This window comes from Budorcas taxicolor, chromosome 9 (genome assembly GCF_023091745.1).
Source record: "Budorcas taxicolor isolate Tak-1 chromosome 9, Takin1.1, whole genome shotgun sequence".
NCBI lineage: Eukaryota > Metazoa > Chordata > Mammalia > Artiodactyla > Bovidae > Budorcas > Budorcas taxicolor.
Window position 1 is genome coordinate 59287294 of NC_068918.1, and position 22432 is coordinate 59309725.

General features: G+C 37.7%; 1 protein-coding gene across 1 annotated transcript in view; it reads right to left on the minus strand.

Moving 5' to 3' along the window:
- ARHGAP18 (Rho GTPase activating protein 18) overlaps positions 1-22432 on the minus strand; it is a 135717-nt gene that overhangs the window by 23652 nt on the left and 89633 nt on the right. Inside the window, exons 6-10 of the mRNA XM_052645573.1 lie at positions 15466-15631; positions 13020-13111; positions 8063-8140; positions 3872-4031; positions 1388-1470 (exon numbers count right to left, since the gene is read on the minus strand). Of these exons, the coding sequence (XP_052501533.1) occupies positions 1388-1470; positions 3872-4031; positions 8063-8140; positions 13020-13111; positions 15466-15631 (579 nt within the window). The remainder of the gene's footprint in view (positions 1-1387; positions 1471-3871; positions 4032-8062; positions 8141-13019; positions 13112-15465; positions 15632-22432) is intronic.

Consider the following 22432-nt stretch of genomic DNA (forward strand, 5'->3'; position numbering starts at 1 on the left):
GGACTAAATTCCTCTTTCTGGGTAGTTATGAACTGTAACAAGGGCATGGCTGACAAGCAGAGAACAGACTGAAAATCAGTCCCCACCTCGTCCTGGGTCCTATTTTAGCCACAGTCTACCCGCCCATACACAGCAGCCTTGGTCACATGATGCTTGAATACAACCCTTCCTGGAGCTGGCCTCTGTCTCCAAAACCAAACCAAACCTATTCTCAGCTACTCACAAAGTTAATCAGTGAAGTGAAAGATTATTTTCTGACTTAGTAAAGAGAACAACTCATTGGAAGTTCTCTTTCAGTGATGTAATGTTTCATTCCAGCAATCCTCATCAACTGCTTCAGGCAGAAAAGTTGAGTATTGACATTTACTCCAAGGGCATGGAATTTGCTCACCTGGTTTCAGTTCAAGGAGTCTTAATGAGGTACAGAAAAACATTTCCAAGGTTTACCAACTGGTGGTTTTGTTTTCTCAACAGGAAATTTTTTGACGTGATTCTTTTTCATTTTAAATATAAGGAACTATAGGGGGTAAATGGGCAAGGGTTGCACCCTTACTTGTATAAAAAAATTTTTACTTGTATAAAAAAACTGTTACTTTTTAAGGTAACAGTAAAACATAAGGTAGATGTGCTTTCTAAATTAAAAATTTTTTTTCTAAGAGTTTATAATTAAACCTTTTTTAACTACCCTAAAATTTTTTGCCATTAAGGAAAACTAATCAGTGTGGAACAATCCACTGATTATTATGAAAGCTTCTGATGATACATAATAAATGGTATTTAATCATATGACTATCAGACCAAATCACTGTGAAATGATGATATAGATCAGAAACTCAGGGTAAGCCCTTAGAGAAATGACTAGAATTTGAGTTGGTTTATCTTTTGACTAATCAAACATTTCAAGTTCATCATTATGACTTACTTCAAACTCTACTGCTTGGAACTACAAACACATGCAACATCTTTATGCAGCAATGGGCTATATTTGGTGAGCTTTAGGAGTTCCTTTTTAAACATTCAATTTTTACCTTACTAGTACATGCTCACTAAATAAAACTGGAAAATAGAGGAATAATAGAAAGAAGAAAAAAATAAAATACATTCATGTTTTTTATTAACAAATGAACCTCAATCACCTGTAGAAGAAATGTTATAGTTGAAAAAAAGACAAAAAAAAAACAACAATACCTAATGATACTATTAACATGACTAAGCCGGGTAATAAATTAATAGAGTTAACGACTTTCACCATCTCTCCTTAAAAACAAGTCTTCACTTTATAGACAACTACTAACATTTCCACAATACCATTATTTTGTTTTGCCACAAATAATGAAAAATGACTCTTAGTTCTGAGGGATATTTAGCGTAAATGAAACCAGCTGACCTTGAGTGTGTCTCTGTTTGCTTCGGGCAGGAGGATGACAAGAAGGTTCAAAGCCTGCAGTTGTTGCTTCCTGGTTGGAAGATCTGCAGACAGATTAAATACATCTGAATGCTTTGTCTTTACCAAATACTTCTCTTTACTTTCTTTTTCTGTTTTGCAAGAAAAAAGTTGTTTGGCATAAACATCACTGTGAAATGTGAGACACAATGAGTGAGCAGTAAGCCTTGTTGAGAGGGCGTGTGGGGGAGATCAGGAGAAGCAGCTGTTAAAGTAGAGCTTTCTCCTTCTCGGAATGCTCACTTCCAACTGTGAGCGTATGACGGCGGCCTTATGTTTGCAGACACACAACAGTGCTTTGGAAATAATTTTAACTTCTGCATGATAATTATTCCCCAGCGAAAAAGCAGAGAGATTGGACCTTTTATAAAACAGTGTCAGAGTGCACCTGTAACAGTGAAGCTTCTTCTCATGGTGAATGAACAAATTATGTGGTATCCATGGTTAAAAGCTAAAACAAAGCATGGAACACAATAAGTGTTCGATAAATATTTGTGGAATGAATAAGAAAACCAATCAGCAATGAGAGAGTTGAAGAGGTACATTATTATTATTGATATTTCCTATTTTCAGTACCCCCATCCCAATAAGTAAAACTCATGGATATCTGGAATCATTCTTGCTTTTACTTCTCAGGGATAAATTTGGTCCTTCAGTCCATATCTAAGGACTCTATATGCAAAATAGCACAACTTAACCATCAAAAAATATTTTAAATGACAATTTCAGTCATATTTCCCCCCAAATTCTAAATAAATGATATGATGATATCATTTATGATATCCCTATCCTTAAATGAGATAAGCCATGGGAAACATCTCAATATGACATGCTTTAAGAATAGCTTGGAACATAATGGAATAATATTCAGTAAAAAAAAAAAATCTGGCCATTTTCAACAACATGGATGAACCTTGAGTGCATTATGCCAAGTGAAATAAGATGGAGAAAGACAAATATCTTATGATCTCACTTATATATAGAATCTAAAACAAAAACAAAACAGCGCACATATATACAGAGAACAGATTGGTACCACCAGATTGGAACAATCTGAACCACCATAGGTATCGGGGTCAGGCCAGGAAATGGCTAAAGGCAGACAAAAGATACAAACTTCCAATTACAAAATAAGTAAGTCTCAGGGAAACAATGCAAGCATGGCAACAGCGGCTTTCCAGGTGGCTCAGTGGTAAAAGAATTCACCTGCCAATGCAGGAGCCGCAGGAGACACGGGTTTGTTCCCTGGGTCAGGAAGAGCCCCTGGAGGAGGGCATGGCAATCCATTCCTTGTATTCCCTGTATTCTTGCCTGGAGAATACCTTGGACAGAGGAGTCTGGCGGACCACAGTCCATAGTGTAGCAAAAAGTAAGACACAACTGAGTGACTATGCATCAGACCATGCGTGGCAACTATAGTTAATACTACTCTATTACATACTTTAAAGTTACTAAGAGCAGATCTTTAAAGTTCTCATTACAAGAAAACATTTTTCTATAATTATGAATGGTTACAGATGTTAAGTAGACATTATGATCACTTTTCAATGCATGCGAATAACAAATATTGTACATGTGAAACTACTATAATATTATATGTCAGTATACTTCAATTAAAAAAAAGAATAGCCTGGAAAAGTTCGGGTTGACACTGCAGTTCAGCATAATCATTAACAGTGCTTCTCTTTCACTCTCAAAAGTGTGCCAATTTGGAAGTTAAAGTATGGCTTGGTCACTAGAATGTGGTGACAGCATTTTTCCTTTTTTGATGGTCTCTATGACTAAAAGGGGTAATTATGCCAGTACATGAACCTCATCAGATCTCTCTGTTCACTGGAAAGGAATTGAGAACTATTCAAGACGTTAATTTGGAGCCTGCCCAAGACCACAAAATGGAAAGACATAAGAATCTGTTGCCCCTCCGACCAACGAAGCAGTCAAATGATTTGTTCCATGTTTCTGCATGACAATTTCAAAAGCTAATTTTTCAGGAAATAATCACAGACTCTGTCACAACTCCTTGTGCTTTTATGATAACTGTTAATCCACAGCTTCTCCGGTAAGTGTTGCTTTTAACACTTGGCAAGAAAAATGTATCAGAAAGCTTACGTGATTCATTCTATTAAAAAATAAATGTGACGTTTCCAGCTTTTAATATGAAAACACATACACTGTATTGCTTAAAGGGTACATAATTAATCCGCACCTGAAGAGATATGGACAGATTTATTATCTATTTACTCCTAGATGTATATTTATAAAGGAAAAGAAAACATCGAGTGGCATTTTATTACTCACTGACATCAATGAGTCAGTGTGTCTACCCAAATATATCTGGTTATATTCTTCACAAAGCAAAATGTCATTAAAGCAATTAATATGGATGGCACTGACTCAAGGATTGCTTCAAAGAGGGGTGGCACTTACTCTGGACAGCCTGGAAAGCTTTGAGATATTCTACACTGAGCAGTGGCTGGGGCAGCTCCCGGATAAAGAGCTTCAGCAGGCTGGCGGCATCATGCTGCTTGACACTTTCCCAATTAAAAGTCCCTTCATAGAACTTTGCTTCTAGTTCTTGGCAAAGATTCTGAAAGGCAGAAGAGAGAAAGGGAAAAAAAAAAAAAAAGCTACCAATAAGTTGATTTATTTTTCCTTGCTGAGACTGATATACTTCCCACTTCAGAAGAGATTCTACTCTTTTGTGGCTTTTTATTATTTGCTTTTTAAATATTTATTTATTAATTTGGTTGCATGAGGTCTTTCGTTGCAGTGTGGAGGCTCTGTAGTTGTGGCTGGCAAGCTTAGTTGCCACGACATGGGGGAATCTTAGTTCCCCAACCTGTGTCCTTTGCGTTGCAAGGCTGGTTCTTCACCACCAGACCACCAGGGAAGTCCCAAGATGTTACTTTTTTGAAAAGACATCTGAAACTACTAAAGGCCAACACTTCTCTATTACTCAGAAAAATATTCCTTCTCCTACCCCAAGTGTAATTCATCAATGAAAATGATACCTAAGGTCTAGAATTCCAAAACTTTACACATTTTCCAGGATAGGCAACAAACCTTAAGCAGTAGAGGCTGAAATAAAAGAACAGGTAAAACAGACTTTGCACTTGGGGGCTTTACTTAGATACTATAATTTTTCACCAACTTTTAAAAAATTATTTAAAGAAAAAGTCTGTGCTTTATTTAGAAGTACATTATATAACAAAATACGTAATCAACCTATGGACCTAAAGCAAAAGGCCACCTCTGATTAGTCACCTCTGGGAAATGGAAGACCAAGTTCCATAGCAAATGAGGTACGAAAAATACATTAGTATACCCCGTCTTACACGCAGAGGGTGTCAGTGACCCAGCCATCCTGCTGCCAGCTGCAAAAAACAGCTGGAGTCCTTGTGGAATTAGAAGTACCTAATTCATTTACCTCAAGGACTCCACAAAATCTGCCAGACAAATTATTAATAATAAATCAGTTTTGTTTCATAATTACTATTTTCTATATGCTTTTCCACTGTGGCATAAATCCTATTATAATAGAAACCCTTCCAAGTTCCTGTCACTCCCTTCTAATATTTGAAACCGTTCTCCCAAGAAATGTTCTTTGTTTTCCTGTAAGGTGAATTTATTACACTCTCTCTTCCCAACACAATTCCATCCTCTACCCTACTTATTTTTTGTAATCAGTGAAATACACAAAGGCAAACCTAGAAATGGGGGGAAAGAAAGGCAGGAGGAGAGAGGGATGAAAGAAGGGAGAGGGGGAAGCAGATGGGGAGGAAGGGACGGAAGGAAAGAAGGCCTGTGGAAGAGGGAGAAAGGGGGCGAGAGAACAAAGAGGGAAAAGAGAGCAAAGAGAAGAGGAGGAGGAGGAGAGGATGGAAGGGGAGGGAGAGTCCAAGAAATTTGGTGGGGAAGGAAGAAGAATGACAACCCTAAATTTTGCATGTCATCTTTACATTATGCACAAAACAGAGACCAGCTGCCGTATCATTCAGTCTGTGATAACAGGCTGTGTTGAGCCAGTTGACCTTCTGAGAAGTTACATGTAGTTGAATTCACTCCTCTGCCAGTGATCTGGTCAAAATGTGAAATCCACATTACATCCATCCTTGTGTACTTAAGTAAACATGTTAATGATTCTCCTGAGTTGGCCATCACCTTTTGCTAACGCGGGACATGAACAGTGATGTGGGAACCAGTGTTCTTGCTAAGATGGGTAGAATGGAGTCATGTAACTGGGCTCTGAGAGACTCTCTGTTAGAGAATGTATTTCTGGACAGGACTCATCTCCCAATCACACACACTGTTCCTGATTGACTGGTGGTGAAACTGCCGCAGGTGTCAGCAAATGAAGTGAGACAGTGGCCACGTATCAAAATTACAAGAGCACCTGAACAGTTTTGGGGACCTCTGTGCATCAGACATCAGACCCAGGGGATGCAAGTTGAATGACTTTTGTGAGCAGGGTATATATATACCAGTTCAGTTCAGTTCAGTTCAGTCGCTCAGTAGTGTCCAACTCTTTGCAACCCCATGGATTGCAGCATGCCAGGCCTCCCTGTCCATCACCAACTCCTGGAATTTACCCAAACTCATGCCCGTTGAGTTGGTGATGCCATCCAATCATCTCATCCTCTGTAGTCCCCTTCTTCTCCCACCTTCAATCTTTCCCAGCATCAGGGTCTTTTCAAATGAGTCAGCTCTTCGCATCAGGTGGCCAAAGTATTGGAGTTTCAGTTTCAACATCAGTCCTTTCAATGAACACTCAGGACTGATCCCCTTTAGGATGGACTGGTTGGATCTGCTTGCAGTCCAAGGGACTCTCAAGAGTCTTCTCCAACACCACAGTTCAAAAGCATCAATTCTTTGGCGCTCAGCGTTCTTTATAGTCCATCTCTTACATCCATACATGACTACTGGAAAAACCATTGCCTTGACTAGATGGACCTTTGTTGGCAAAGTAATGTCTCTACTTTTTAATATGCTGTCTAGGTTAGTCATAACTTTCCTTCCAAGGAATAAGCACCTTTTAATTTCATGGCTGCAGTCACCATTGGCAGCAATTTTGGAGCCCCCCAAAATAAAGTCTGACATTGTTTCCACCGTTTCCCCAACTATTTCCCATGAAGTGATGGGACCAGATGCCATGATCTTTGTTTTCTGAATGTTGAGCTTTAAGCCAACTTTTTCACTCTCCTCTTTCACTTTCATCAGGAGGCTTTTTAGTTCCTCTTCACTTTCTGCCATAAGGGTGGTGTCATCTGCACATCTGAGGTTATTGATATTTCTCCCGGTAATCTTGATTCCAGATTGTGCTTCACCCAGCCCAGCGTTTCTCATGATTTATCAGGTTACTCAAATTCGAGTAAACTGAGATCACAGTGCGGTAAGAGCCACGTAAGCCGAAACTAGTGCTTTAAACTGAAGAAGCTTAACAAAATCAGCAAGTGATGCAAACTGTGGAATCTTGGCACAGACCTGGCACTGCCATGGCCACGACTGGCCAGGAGAGCGTACACCCACCAAGAGTCTTTTCTTCCTGATCTAGCTCTAAAGAGCTCATACGGGATACATCTTTAGGAGATGAACAGGGAATATCTCTTCCCTTTATCCTATTTTTTCTTGGATTTACAAATTCAGGAAGACAAACTATTGGATGTGGCCAGTGACTTGTGTTATCTTTCTAGAGCTAGAGCTGAATTTGGAGGATAAGGGTTAAGGAGGTTGTTAATGACTGATAATCAAAAAATTCCCTAGATAAGTTTTCCAGATAGAGCTACAATTCCAAGTATGAAATCCCCATAAAATGCATATCCCTGGAGATGCACATTCCATCTACCTCATCTGCAGGGTAATTCTACTTAGACCAAGCATTCATTGGATATTGGATTCCCCAGAGCAGGAGTCAGGAACAGAGAAAGGAGGAGGACACACAGTATCCTAGGAAAGTGGGAAAGAAACGTCATCTTGAGAAAAAAGAAAGAAGGGGAGTGAGAAAGGGGGTTCCAACTGGAAAGCCTGGGAATCCTCTTGACTCATTCACAAGCCAGACTCAGGCTACCCTTGGATCCAGTGAGCCAAGGAACTGGGACAGCCAGGAGTGGTTAAGACAATCTCATTTTGCCAGCTCACTAAGACCAACAATTTACAGAGATTAATGTCAAGTCCCCTACTCTGCCCACCTGGTGAGTTTACCATCCTGCCCTTTAAAACAGAAAAAGAAATAAATCTCACACTGTTACTCATGCAGACTGTCAGCAGTCCTCTCAGTATTTTGACTCATGCTCTCTCTCCATCAGCAGGACAGAACTGCTCTTGTCTTCTGCTTGTTTACTTTTGTTCCTATTTTATATTGCACAGTTGGAGAGTAATAAGAGAGCCTCTTTATTTATCACAGTATTGTTACTGGTAATAGGGTGATTTTGAAAAAAAAAAGTCAAAATTTACAATCAGAAGAGACTGTAGAAAAGCTAATAGAAACTGAATGTTAACATGTTTTTATGTTTTTTCATCTTCTAAAATGGGAAGAAAGAGTGGGGAGGACAACTGAGCTTTGCAGATGCAAAAAAGTTTAATTAAACAAAGTTATTTACATGAGTAGAACCAAGAAATCACCTTGATTCGAACAGCAGCTCCAGGGATTCTTAACAGACCTTCGGTTTCCAAACCTCCCTCTTCAATGCGAGAAATCAGCTGTGTATAAACAGAAGGACATTCTGATTTTGGCATTCTTAATAAGCACAGTCTCAAAGTTAACATCTCCTTCATACATACATAAATAAAAACTGAATACAGTGACATGTTAACGGGATTTCACTAAGTTTTGAATGCTATGGCACAATCACTACTCATCTTTAAGCCAATATATCCCAAAACTTTAGTTGTAATTTGGAAAAAGTTGGGTCCTTTGGAACAAAAGTATGTAATTTCACACAACACCTGCAATATTCCAGATAGAAACTGACCCATGTTCAGTGTTTAAAAGTAACTAAGACGATCCATTTCTTCTGCTTTTTCAGAAACACACATTCTGCAATCAAATAAATCTTATGAAATTACAGAATTTGCATACTTACACCTCCTTTTCAGTGTGTTCAAAGAAAAAATTGTTTATGATAGAAGGGAAAAAAACTGCTTGCAAATATTCATTTTTAGGCTTTAAGCTTTTGGTGGTAAACTTAAATAAAAAAAACAGTTTGGATACGGGGTTTCTAAATCATACCTGATGAATACACACAGATCTCTAAGTTTTTTTTGTTTGTTTTAATAAGGCAGAAACCCACAAGAATAAGAAAATGGAGAAATTTCAATGACATAACACTGGAAGCTAGGAAGTGGTTAGTTTCTTGGCAGAGACTTTCAATTGGAATATGCATTCCCTGGGCAGTACACAAATGGTTTTTAGTGGGTACTTGACTATTTTAGCTTCCCTTGTGGCTCAGCTGGTAAAGAATCCACCTGCAATGTGGGAGACCTGGGTTCAATCCCTGGGTTGGGAAGATACCCTGGAGAAGGGAAAGGCTCCCCACTCCAGTATTCTGGCCTGGAGAATTCCATGGACTGTATGGTCCATGGGGTCGCAAAGAGTCGGACACAACTGAGCAACTTTCACTTGACTATTTTAAGGGCTTCCCTGGTGGCTCAGATGGTAAAAAATCCACCTGCAATGTGGGAGACCTGGGTTTGATCCCTGGATTGGGAAGATCCCCTGGAAAAGGGACTGGCAACCCACTCCAGTATTCTTGCCTGGAAAATTCCATGGACCAAGGAGCCTGGTGGACTACAGTCCATGGGGCTGCATTATTGAGCGACTTTCACTTTTCACTGACTATTTCAAAAAATCAATTTCCTTGTTCTCAATTTAAATATAAGGAATTGCTAGCATCATATAGGCTTTTCTTACCATCCATTCCCCTCCTTTCACAATAGCCTTCTTCTAAAAGACAAACCTACTTTTCTCTCAGCCCCAAACTTACTATAATACCCTCTGCATACCCTGAGGCACAACATCTTCCAGAGGGCCAAAACATTATAAAATTTTAATTTTTTTTTTTCAGAGAAACCTCCTTAATGATTTACCAAGGCTTTATAAATAACATGCTGCTGCTGCTGCTGCTAAGTCGCTTCAGTCGTGTCTGACTCTGTGCGACCCCATAGACAGCAGCCCACCAGGCTCCCCTGTCCCTGGGATTCTCCAGGCAAGAACACTGGAGTGGGTTGCCATTTCCTTCTCCAATGCATGAAAGTGAAAAGTGAAAGTGAAGTCGCTCAGTTGTGTCCGACTCTTAGCGACCCCATGGACTGCAGCCCACCAGGCTCCTCTGTCCATGGGACTTTCCAGGCAAGAGTACTGGAGTGGGGTCCCATTGCCCTCTCCATATAAATAACATAAAGCTTACTAATGTCCCCATCCTTATAAAAATGTCTATTAGGAGCAAAGCATGGCATCATGAATGAAGTCTTTTGACCTTTATCTAGATGTTCTGAAATAAGATTTATTGTAGTACACAGACACTGGAAGAGGGCACAATTGTTCCTCCATGACACCACCTCTTATATTCCTGGATTATGGCCAAAGTCTGTACTAATTTTGAGTCAGGTAAGAACAAAGCAAAGAGTAGTCTCCCAAGAAGTTATTACTGATTGAAAATAGAAGCAATGAATTTCAAAAATTGAACTGGAATGATTTTCGAGACATTTTTCAAGTTACACTGGATAAAAACTCATGGGGAAAAAAATCTTTAAATGAATCATTTTAGATTAGATGAACATTATTCAATAAAGTATTTAAAACTAAATATATTGAATAATACCCATGTGACATTTATTCAACATACTAGCAATTTGTTTTATTTCATCTTATAAAATGTTTAAAATATTCTATTAACAAAAAATAAAATTGCATGCCAGTAGCTGGATCAAATTAGTTCTTAGCAGTAAGACAAATTTTGCTTTTATTAAATACACAGGCAAAACTGATGATTTCTAAATAACTGAACAAGAATAATTTTTACATTTTTATATTTTACTGTTTTTTTTTATTATTCTCTAATGCATTCAACAGAGAATGTATATATACACTGTCATTTTTCTCATTATTTCTCACTTTGAGAATAACATATTTTAGCTACATTCTACTGTCACTGTCAAAATACAAGTAATACTTTATTATGAAAATATGATTTACTAATTTGCCAGAATTTTGCCATAGATAAAAGTTAAGAATATTTCTATTTCTCCAGTGCTTTTGGGAATATGGTTTAAACAGTGTGTTTCTAAGGTGTGGGGGGGGGGGTGGTGGGTGGCATGGCATGGGGAACTAGATACAATTTATAGATATTAGATAAGCTTTGTTAAAGCCTCTTTGAGGTATATTTCTCAATATCTGATAAAATATAATCTGTTAAGACTGAGAATAAAAATTTTTGCAAATCAGTGGTTTTCAATTCTTTCCTTTCAATAAAATTAAGGAAGTACCTAATTGCATTGTCAGATGATAAATTAAAAAATACTTTTCAGGATAGATCACAGCGATTTTTTTTTTTTGCTTATCATCCAGAGGGGATACTAACAGGTGAGTGTTATCTAATAGAAAGCTCTTTATATTCTTTTTTATTTTTTATATGAACCCAAAATCTTTAAGGCTCTTATCCAAAGATTTCAAACTGGTAGGTAGTCTGAGTCTCTAAAAAGTCTGAAGAGACCAAAAATGTAAACTAACTAAACATGAAAACAATGTCAAGAGAAAATGATAGAGGACTAGATGCAATCCCGAGTCTGACCAGGAGGCAACACTGACTTCTGTTGGGGCCAATGCTTGCTCTTCGCTGATGTGATGGTGAATCTGATGTGTCAACTGGGCTGGGCTACAGTACCCAGCTATTTAGTCAAATACCAGTCTAGATGTTGCTGTGAAGGCGTTTTTCAGATGCGATTAACACTTAACCTGTAGACTTTGAGTGAAGCACTACTTTCCATAATGTGAGTGGGCCTCATCCAGTCAGATGAAGGCTGTAAGAACCCGGACTGAGGTTCCCCAAAGCGGCACAATTCTGCCTCAAGATGCAACACAGAAACTCCACAGGAGTTTCCACCTGCAGTTTAGACTCGACCCTGAAATGTTAACCCTTGTCTGTGTTTCCAGCTTGCTGTACATAATTCAGACTTGACAGGCCCCACAATTGCAGAAGCTAATTCTTCAACATATAATAAATCTCTCTCTCCCCACCCCGGACCCCGAGAGAGAGACAGATGCTCAATAAATATTATTGAATAAGTGAATGAAGGAAAGCACGTGTGTGTGTGTGTGTGTGTGTGGCTGCATGTATCTCTCTCTCCCCCTCCCCAACACACACTCATTCCTTCATTTACTTAATAAGATTTATTGAGCATCTCTCTCCAAGAGAGAGAGAGAAAGAGAAATCTTCTACTGATGCTGTTTCTCTGAATAGCCCCAATACACTGGAAAAGGGTCCTACTGAGATCCATGCTTTGTCCATCTGCATAAGTAACTCACACCATTTACTGCCATTAAAAGAACTTGAGTCTATGGTCCCCATTTATAAGCATCTCTCTGGTTATCACAGACACCATGAACAACTATCCACACAGACACAGGTTCTGCAGGTAATGACTAGAGGAAGCTGGTGAGTAGAACAAGCTGTCTACAACAAAGTCCATCAGGAGAAACACTGAGACACAGGTTTGGATGTAATGGTGATTATGAGGAATGAAGAAATCAGAGCTTAGTATTATATAAGTAAGATAGTAAATGACTGGCTTAGAATAATGGAAGAATTGGTGCCAAGTAGATTAAGCTTAAGTATTAAATGGCTTTGTTTAGCCAAACAACTGAGAACATTACTACTGCCATTCTTGCTACCCATGAATTTTCAGAAACTGAGATGCTTGAGCTGTTGTAAAATCTGCGTCTTGGGTAGCCCACAACTGATGTGACTAGCCTTCCTCAGGGGTATTCCCTGTCTTTTATCCAATGTAATCTGTGTTTCTGAACAATGATGGCTCAGAGGGTAGACTGAAACTTTTATATTGTCATAGATAATCCCCTTATGAATAATTGAGTGTTGGCTACACAAGTGACTTTATAGTTTAGCAATCATTTTCTAATTCTACTTTATGGTTTCTCTGCCTACTTTGGAAGAAGGCACTAGTAAATTAAATTGGACATCCTCACTGTAAATAGGAAAGCTTGGAAAATACATACAGGCATAAAATATTCATGAGGATTCAATTCCCTAGAAATTTACCGACAGTCCCCACTCCTATGTATTATAGAATTGAAATCTCAATTATACAAAGCCAGCTAATATAAGACAGGAAAATGATGCCAGGTAATCACAGTTACAAGAAATAATAGTGAAAGCATCACCATGAAATAAAAATTATGAGCCCTTGAAACAAATCTGTTTTCTGAACAGGAAAACCAAAGCATAAAATAAAAGAGCATATCAATTGGAAAACTATATTATAATAGTATGAATGCAAAAACAAAAACAAAACACCATTATCTCAAGTATGCTGTCTCTATGCTGACCCATTTGGGCCTACTTACTTTTTGAAATATCAAAGGTATTCGAGTTCCTGGTACTTTCTTCTGATCTTGTTCTAACAATACTGTCAATGGGACACAAAAAAGGCCAGAATCTGCAAAAACAACAACAAAATCTCTTCACTTTCATCAACCTATGAAATATTAATGCAAATATGTTAAGGTACCAGATTCCTGATATTGTCATTCAATCATACAACTATATCGAGCATCTAAGTGGGTGACATTGTCTACCAATTAGGTAAACACAACTTAGTTGGAAAATTCTGGCTCCACGTTACAGAGCAATCTAGCAAGCAAAGACAACTAAACTAATGATTATAGATCATCACCAAAATAATTAGAAAAGTATAAACTGTTACAAAAGAGAAATAGAGTGCTGTGGGAATAGGCAAAACATGCAAATAATTTACTAAATGTAATCAAATTAAAAGTTCTCGCTTAAAGCAGATATCACTCATCTCTTCCATACTTAACTGACATTCAATATTCTATAATACAGCAAAGTATAAATATTTGCTTTTTGGAAAATCAGCCAAGATTATGAGCTTGCTCTACAAATGTTCTTCTTCAGAGAACACAGTAGATACTTGGTCTTTGTGAATTTAAATTTGTTTTTTTATATACTTGGGAATAACTCCAGAAGACATGACAGGTAATAATTTATAATTTTTCTAAATTAAAATTATATGCTTTCAGTCTGATGTAAGCATAGCTTCTACCCAGCACCTCCTACCCCACACCCATCACTGAGTGAACAGTTACAGCAAAAAAGTGTAACACATATCACCAGGGAGATATAAATCATTTGTGAAAAAGAAAAGGGGGATTATCCTATGATATAAAAACAGACATTGGAAACTGACATTCAGAGCAATGTCAGTAACCTAGTAAATAACTTTTAGTTTCGGAATTAAGAAAAGCACAATCTTTGAAACAGGAACAGGAACGTCGCTCAGTCGTGTCCGACTCTTTGCGACCCCATGGACTGTAGCCAACCAGGCTCCTCTGTCCATGGGATTTTCCAGGCAATAGTACTGGAGTGGATTGTCATTTCCTTCTTCAGCGGATCTTCCTGACCCAGGGATCACACCCGGGTCTCCCGCATTGTAGACAGACACTTTACCATCTGAGCCACCAGGGAAGTCCTTTTTTTTTAAGTCAAATTCTAGTTTACAACATAAATATCTTAGATAAGATACAAAAATATAAAAAAGGTGGAAACAAAATCTGTTATATTAATAGTGGTACTTTTAATGAGGATGGCTTAATATATCTCTGTCTGGCAGGAGGCAATTCTGAGATAAAATTTAAAAGGCCTCTCTAAGTCACTCTGAAAGTCCTGAACACTGAGTCACAACTATTTTTTTTCACAATTATTTAAATTAAATTTTTATTTTGTATCTGGAGAAGACTTTGTGACAAGCTTTTGAAAAAGCATCTGAAGTCTTTATCCATAATGGACTTGTGGAAAACCAGAACTGTTTGACTCAGAAATTCACCATCACAAGCCTTAAGCTAAAATACTCACTCAAAGGAACTAAACACAGAATGGGGTCTTCTGGGGCCCAGCATGGCAGAGAAGACTTGAGGGAAGGTACACTTCAGTCCTACAGAGAAACTGCCTCTGAAACTTACATCAGGTGAATACTTGTCTTTGCTAACGTTACCATGGCAACTCAATAATCCCCATTCTTGGTTTTTCTTTAAGAGATATCTTTAAAGTTAAATGAGATGTCAGAGATTCCTAAATAGTAAACCTTTATCAACAGAAAATTATCTGGATTTTCAGATGAATAAAATCTTGGAAAAAAACAAGAACTGAGCAGGTGTTTGTTTTCTATCATATTATTAAAAAAAAAAAGCCTATTTATATAATGGGGAAAGCAAGCTGATTACAAAGAAAAAAAAACTGTATATGCAAGAGATGCACAATTTAGGGATATTATATGCCAAAATCACATTATTGTCTTCAAAGAGGGAAGAATATTTTTTGCAAAAGAGTTAAAAGTAGATTGTAACTGAACAAAGATACATACTACTAACTGCCTGTGCATTTGCTATCAAATAAATAAAGCAAAAATAATTGATGAGGATTAAGCATATTAATGTCAGTTGTCAAGATCCAGTCTTAGAAATAAGTATATGTACCAAACGTTGTTTTTAAATACAGCTTTCAAAGGAGAGAGCATTTAAGAATCCTTGAAGAGAATTTCCTTTTTTTTCATGGTGATTAAATATTTGATTATGCCTTTATTTTCTATAATCTAGGAGACAGATTTATCAAATTACAAAAATTTTGGAATCCTAACTTTAGATGTATTCATGTGCGGATTATAGGCAATTTGTTATTTGCATTTCCCGCACCCCAGAAAGGATACTTCTAAAAAGCCAAGCTCATTCTTACTAGCTCAGGAGTAAATTCAACTGGTTTTTGTTTCAAAATTACCTTTTGTTTTGATTTTCACAGCTTTCTGTTGTTTCAGTTCAATACCCAAGACATCATAGAGGGCAGTCAGCTCAATTAGGGCTAAATGGCAAACTTTCTTCATGTCCTGGGGCGCTAGGTCACCAATCCTGGTGGTGCCTGTTTTGTCTTTTGGCACTCTGTAAGTCTAAAATAAATATCATTAATACAGTAAAGGTTTACAAGACCTAACCTCTTTTTAATGAAAGATGACAAAATTATAACTATGAAAAGAATTCATTCTCAGAGTGCTGACGATGCAAGCCATGGAGGAATTTCTCCAGCCAGAATGAAGAGCAATCCTGTCTTAATGATGATCCCAAACCTGCAGGGAGTCAATGTGTGAAGTATGACAGACAGCAGAACCAGACCATGGACTAGGAGTGTGAATATCAGTGGCCAAGAGGACAAGAGAGACAGTAAAACAAAAGGAGAAAACAAATAAACAAGTTAACTGACCTTTAAGAACCAAGAAAAATTACAAGACAAACTGTGAGGAAGAAGACGTAGGAGGTGAAAGAAGAGTAGGAGAAACCACTGGTGCGTGCCAGGAACCATTTATCTACACTATTATTAATTGTCATATATATATATAGTATGGCATTGTATTGATATAGATAATATTATATATTCAGATATATGATACCCAAATAAGGCAGGTACAAAAGGACTGTGCAGCACTGGGGAGAAGGGGAGAGCAGAGGGGAAACCAAAAGCAGGGACTTTAGAGCCACCATCTATCAGTCATCTAACTGCTATCTCGCTGTGTGTGACTTCTGGCAATTCTCTAACCGACCCTTTTTGTAAAATGGACATACAAAAGCCATACCCTAAAGTAGCAGTTCTCAAAGTGTGGTCCAGGGAGCCATATAGGTACCCAATACTCTTTTCAAGGAATCTAAAGAGGTCAACTTACTTCCAGATGTTCAAGCTGGATTTAGAAAGGGCAGAGGAATCAGAGATCAAATTGCCAATATCCGTTGGATCATTGAAAAAGCAAGAGAATACTAGAAAAATATCTACTTTTGCTTCATTGATTATGCCAAAGCCTTTGTCTGTGTAGATCACAACAAACTGTGGAAAATTCTTCAAGAGATAGGAATACCAGACCACCTGACCTGCCTCCTGAGAAATCTATATGCAGGTCAAGAAACAACAGTTAGAACCAGACATGGAACGACAGACTGGTTCCAAATTGGGAAAGGATTAGGTCAGGGCTGTATATTGTCACCCTGCTTATTTAACTTATATGCAGAGTACATCATGGGAAATGCAGGGCTGGATGAAGCCAAGCTGGAATCAAGATTGCCGGGAGAAATACAAATAACATCAAATATGTAGATGACAGTACCATTATGGCAGAAAGCAAAGGAGAACTAAAGAGTCTCTTGATGAAAGTGGAAGAGGATATTGAAAAAGTTAACTACGGGGAGGGAGGTGGGAGGGGGGTTCACGTTTGGGAACGCATGTACACCCGTGGTGGATTCATGTCAATGTATGGCAAAACCAATACAGTATTGTAAAGTAAAATAAAGTAAAAATAAAAATTTAAATTAAAAAAATAAAAATAAAGTGGATAACCAACAAGAAAAAAAAACCACACACACACAAAAAAACCTCAACATTTAGAAAACAAAGATCATGGCATCCAGTCCCATCCCTTCATGGCAAATAGATGGGGAAACAATGGAAACAGTGAGAGACTTTGTTTTCTTGGGCTCCAAAATCACTGCAGATGGTGACTGCAGCCATGAAATTAAAAGACGCTTGGTCCTTGGAAGAAAAGCTATGACCAACCTAGATAGCATATTCAAAAGCAGAGACATTACTTTGCCAACAAAGGTCCATCTAGTCAAAGTTATAGTTTTTCCAGTAGTCATGTATAGATGTGAGAGTTGGACTATAAAGAAAGCTGAGCGCAGAAGAATTGATGCTTTTGATCTGTGGTGTTGGAGAAGACTCTTGAGAGTCCCTTGGACTGCAAGCAGATCAAATCGGTCAGTCCTAAAGGAAATCAGACCTTAATATTCATTGGAAGGACTGATGCTAAAGCTGAAACTCCAATACTTCGGCTACCTGATGTGAAGAACTGACTCATTGGAAAAGTCCCTGATGCTGGGAAAGATTGAAGGAGGGAGGAGAAGGGGATGACAGAGGATGAGATGGTTGGATGGCATCACCAACTCGATGGACATGTGTTTGAGTAAACTCCAGGCGTTGGTGACGGACAGGGAGGCCTGGTGTGCTGCAGTCCATGGGGTTGCAGAGCTGGACACAACTGAGCAACTGAACTGACTGAAGAGGTCAATACTATTTTAATAACACTAAGACATTATCTGTCTTTTTCACTCTTATTCTCTTATGGTGTACAGTGGAGTTTTTCAGAGTTTTTATAAGAAATGTGGTATTGCCAACAGACTGAACACAGAAGCAAATATGAGAATCCAAATGACATAAACTCAAGCCAGACATTAGAGAGTTGCTAAAATGTAAAACACCAATACAGGATATTAATGCATATATATGGAATTTAGAAAGACGGTAATGATGACCCTATATGCGAGACAGCAGAGCAACACAGATATAAAGAACAGACTTTTGGACTCTGGGAGAAGTGAGGGTGAGACGATTTGAGAGAATAGCACTGAAACGTGTATATTGCCGTATGTGAAACAGATCTCTAGTTCAAGTTCGAGGCATGAAACAGGGCGCTCAAAGCCAGTGCACTGGGACAACTCTGAGGGATGGGATGGGGAGGAAGTTGAGAGGGGGGTTCAGGATGAGGGACACATGTACGCCCATGGCTGGTTCATGTCAGTGCATGGCAAAAACCACTACAATATGGTAATTAGCCTCCAATTAAAAGAAATAAATTAATTTAAAACAAACAAACAAAAATCTGTTTTGGAAAAATGACTATTTTTAATGAAGATATTACTTATGTTCCCCATAATATTGTATTTTAAATGGATTAACAGTTTAAATGTTTTTCAATTTTCATTTATAATATGGGCTTCCTTGGTGGCTCAGATGGTAAAGAATCTGACTGCAGTTTGTTTTAGAAAATACAACTTTTTCATAAAAATGTTATTTATGTTTACCATAATAATAAATTTTAATGGATTAATAGTTTAAATTTTTCTGTTTTAATTTATATCATGGTAAATATCCATAGGTATAACTGACATAAAGAAAAGCACCCCCTGCTCCTCCCCACTACACAGACAGTACTTTTAATTAATCATCAAGAGAAACTATTCCCTAGACTACTTATTTATATTTCAGAGCTTAAGAGCACAGTCAGTGACCAACTTCCACAGAACTCAATCCAAAGAAATTCTTTACATTCCAAAATCACTTTGTACCAGCCTTCTTCATCTCCTCAGAGTCTTCCAAGGAATCATAGCTTCTGTAGAAGTCTGTTTATGCCTTCTTTCTTAGGCCAGCTAGAGCAAACACAGAGAGCTGCAACCTACAGGGAGACAGTGAACGCTCCAAAAACACGAATCACAGGTTCCCGGCCAGAAGGCCATGCATCTGAGTGTTCACCAAAGCACTGCAAGGTGAGGCAGTTATTCTCGACACCAACATCCGTCCTGACTGATTAGACAAAAGCTTTTTGAAGTCCTCGATAATTTTTTTAAGAGTCTGTAGGGGGTTACAGGACCAAAATGTTTGAGAGTTACCATCCTAGAACATTTCCTAAAACCTACAACTTTTGGCAATTTAGCAGCTAATTCCTTTCAAGGAAACTCAACTACAAGAGAGAATCTTCTATAGTTCGTTGTAGAACCTTTGACAGAACCTTCTTTAGAATCTGCTATATTCTCAAGAGAGTCCTCCACTATAGGAGAAAAGAGATAATTCTTCTATTTTTGTGATACAGTTTCCCCATAAAAACATTAAAAGAACAACAGTAGATATTATTCATATTCAGCCTTAGTGAATTTTCAGCGTAATTTCAGGTCAATAGTATAGTGCATAGGAGTTGAGAACATGCAGACAGGTATCAAGGTTTTTCTTTTAACTATTACTGCAAGGTAAGACAAAAATGGTAAAATACTCATTCTGATAAACAGTGTTTCATTTTATCCTGCAAAAGTTCCAATAAGACAAGTATTATTACAGCATATTCTACATGGGGAAACTGAGGCTCACTAAGAGACTAAAGTGAAGTGAAAGTGTTAGTTGCTTAGTTGTTCCAACTCTTTGAAACCCCACAGACTGCAGCCCTCCAGGCTCCTCTGTCCATGGGATTTCCCAGGCAAGAATACTGGAGTGGGTTACTATTCCCTTCTCCAGGAGATCTTCCTGAGCCAGGGATCAAACCCAGGTCTCCAGCATTGCAGGCAGATTCTTTACTGTCTGAGCCAATGTCCACATAGCCAGTGACATAAAGAGGCAAATTCAGATCTTTTAAATACTAAATTCAGTAGTCATTCTGTTCTGCTCCACTTTTCTCATGCCCAGCAATAGGCAGGGAGGAATCTAGGTTGATCAATATTGATGTAGGACATGAAACCCTCAAGGACAGAAACCATGTCTTAATCACCTCTGTATGCCCACTGTCCCACAGCCCTGACACACTGCAAGTGTTGTTTCCGTGTATATAATGAATGAAGACACACACCCAACAGGGAGAAAAGTGCAGAATCAAGCTCAGTGAGGGGTGGGGTCACTGGCTTGATGCTCCCCCAATTTCCCGTGATTTGTACTGAGCTTCATTTTCAAATGACACAAAACTCTCCCCATTTTCTTCTCACCTGGTCCAGAGTTCTGCTAATTGCTTTGTTTTCTGAAGGACTGAACCAATTCTATTTACCAACCATTTATTTTAAAAAAGAAAAAAAAAAAAGTCCTACATGCTTCATTAAAATCAGTTGCATCTGGTCTAATAAGCCAAATACATGTAATATAATTATTTAAAGCATTACCCAAGGTAAATGTTTAAATAAACCTGAAATATTATTCGTTCAAACATTTGATTTACCAAGCAATATGTCATGAGCTTTATTTATTTATTTATTTAACAATGTACTTAATGAAAGGAGTTAGTTCTTTATCCCAATGTTTAATTCATAGCAGGAGTTTTAAATATTTATGAAGTTTCATGTCATTTTTGTTTAGTTAATAGACTGGATGGTTCAGTTCGTTGGCTAAGAGAAGGCAGTGCAATTTCAGCAAAAGGAAAGCTCTTTACCTTTTGAAAAATGTGCTTTTAAAAGGGGAGTGAAATAAAATTTTTCAAAACAGATAAGGTCATTGGCTCCCATGTGTCACCATAAATTAATCAGGCAGCTCTTCCTGGGTGCATCCCTCTTCTGTAAGCTTTGAAATATGAGGGGCCCATTAGAAACCTTACCAGTAATGACATACTTGACTTTTTCACTCATCAAGTCACTCTAGCCTCAACTCGGAAAGCAAGAGAATCTACTCTTACTTGGTCAATTTCCACAGATGACTTATCAACTGCGAGGAAATTCATTTCTTACCTAAGAATTTTTTCATGTGTAAAATGTGATTTTATTAAAGTATTTCACTCACTGTCAACCTAGAGAACCCAGAACTTTTCTAGATAAATGAAATTTTAGGAAACTTTCAAATTTACAGTTTTTAAAAAGAATTTTTAATAGCAAGGAATATTCATAATTTAAACTTTTCTTGACAATTCAGGATCATGATCCTACAGCACAAATGTGTGTCTGTCTTAGGTTCTCATTCTCCTTACTCTATCCCAAACTAACATTTCTTTTACTGTCCTTCTGCTTCCTCCAGAGACATTTCATTTTCTAACAAACTCCCAACTTGAGCCTCCACGCAAGCCTGTGGCCTTCAGTATGCATAAAGCTTTGTTACAAGACAAGCAAAGTTGCCATAAAACATGAATTTACTTGAATCAAACATAATTCAGTCAGAATCCAAAATACACTGAATAAAGACAAGAACTAATACAGGCTTCACCATAGTTATCATTTCAATACCATGATCTTAAAAATTCCTAAATAAACTCTTATTGTTCTTAGTCTGCCAAGATAGGATAAATGAGTGCTATTTCTCCTTTACTTATTTCTACTGTATAGATGGACTCGACATACCAGAATCTTATTCATGTAACCTCCCAAGCTATCCTGAAGTTGCCAGAAGCATCAAAACAAGGACACATCTAAGTTAAATGAACAGGGACCTTTAGGGCACATGTCATCAGGATCTTCCAGAAAAAATTCCAGCTTCAAAAGATTAGGCAGTGAAGCCAAGACTTCCCATGCACCTCCTAATCTTTCTAACTATGAAAGGAGAATCATAGTATCTATCTCATAGAGATCACTTGATAAATGAGCAAAGTAATTACACAGCATACTTTCTAAGATATTATGGGTACACGAAACACAATAGGTAATAGCTAAATTTTCATCCTAACACACATTAAAGTTATAAAACCTGATCTCCAAATTTAAGAGGAGAAATTTGAATCTGCTGAGAGATCATAAAGAATTAACGAAGACTGCTCAATGCTGTAAAAAAAAAAAAGAAGTAAATACAAAATGAGGTCAACAAAGAACAATGTATTACATAATACCCATTGCTTATTCACAGAAAGCAGAAGACCATGGAGTAGAAATGGAAATTAAGGTTTTATCTGCTTAGACTCTCACCTCAGAGTGAGGAATATAAGTATTTACCTCACCAACCATGTTTATGACTTGTAGAAAGCTTACAGTATGCACATGCTTTCCAGAAGATACACAAATTAGTAAACGGTTGTATAGATAAACTGATGCATATATACATAAATAAATTCATGGATACATTGACAATAATTATCAAAAGCATGGCATCTTAACAGTTTAAAAAACGACTTTATACATTAATGTAAGTTTGAAAATGGGAAAGTGCTAACAGGAAAGCTAGATATTGAGCTAGACCCCAAAGGATGGGTTAAAGATGATAA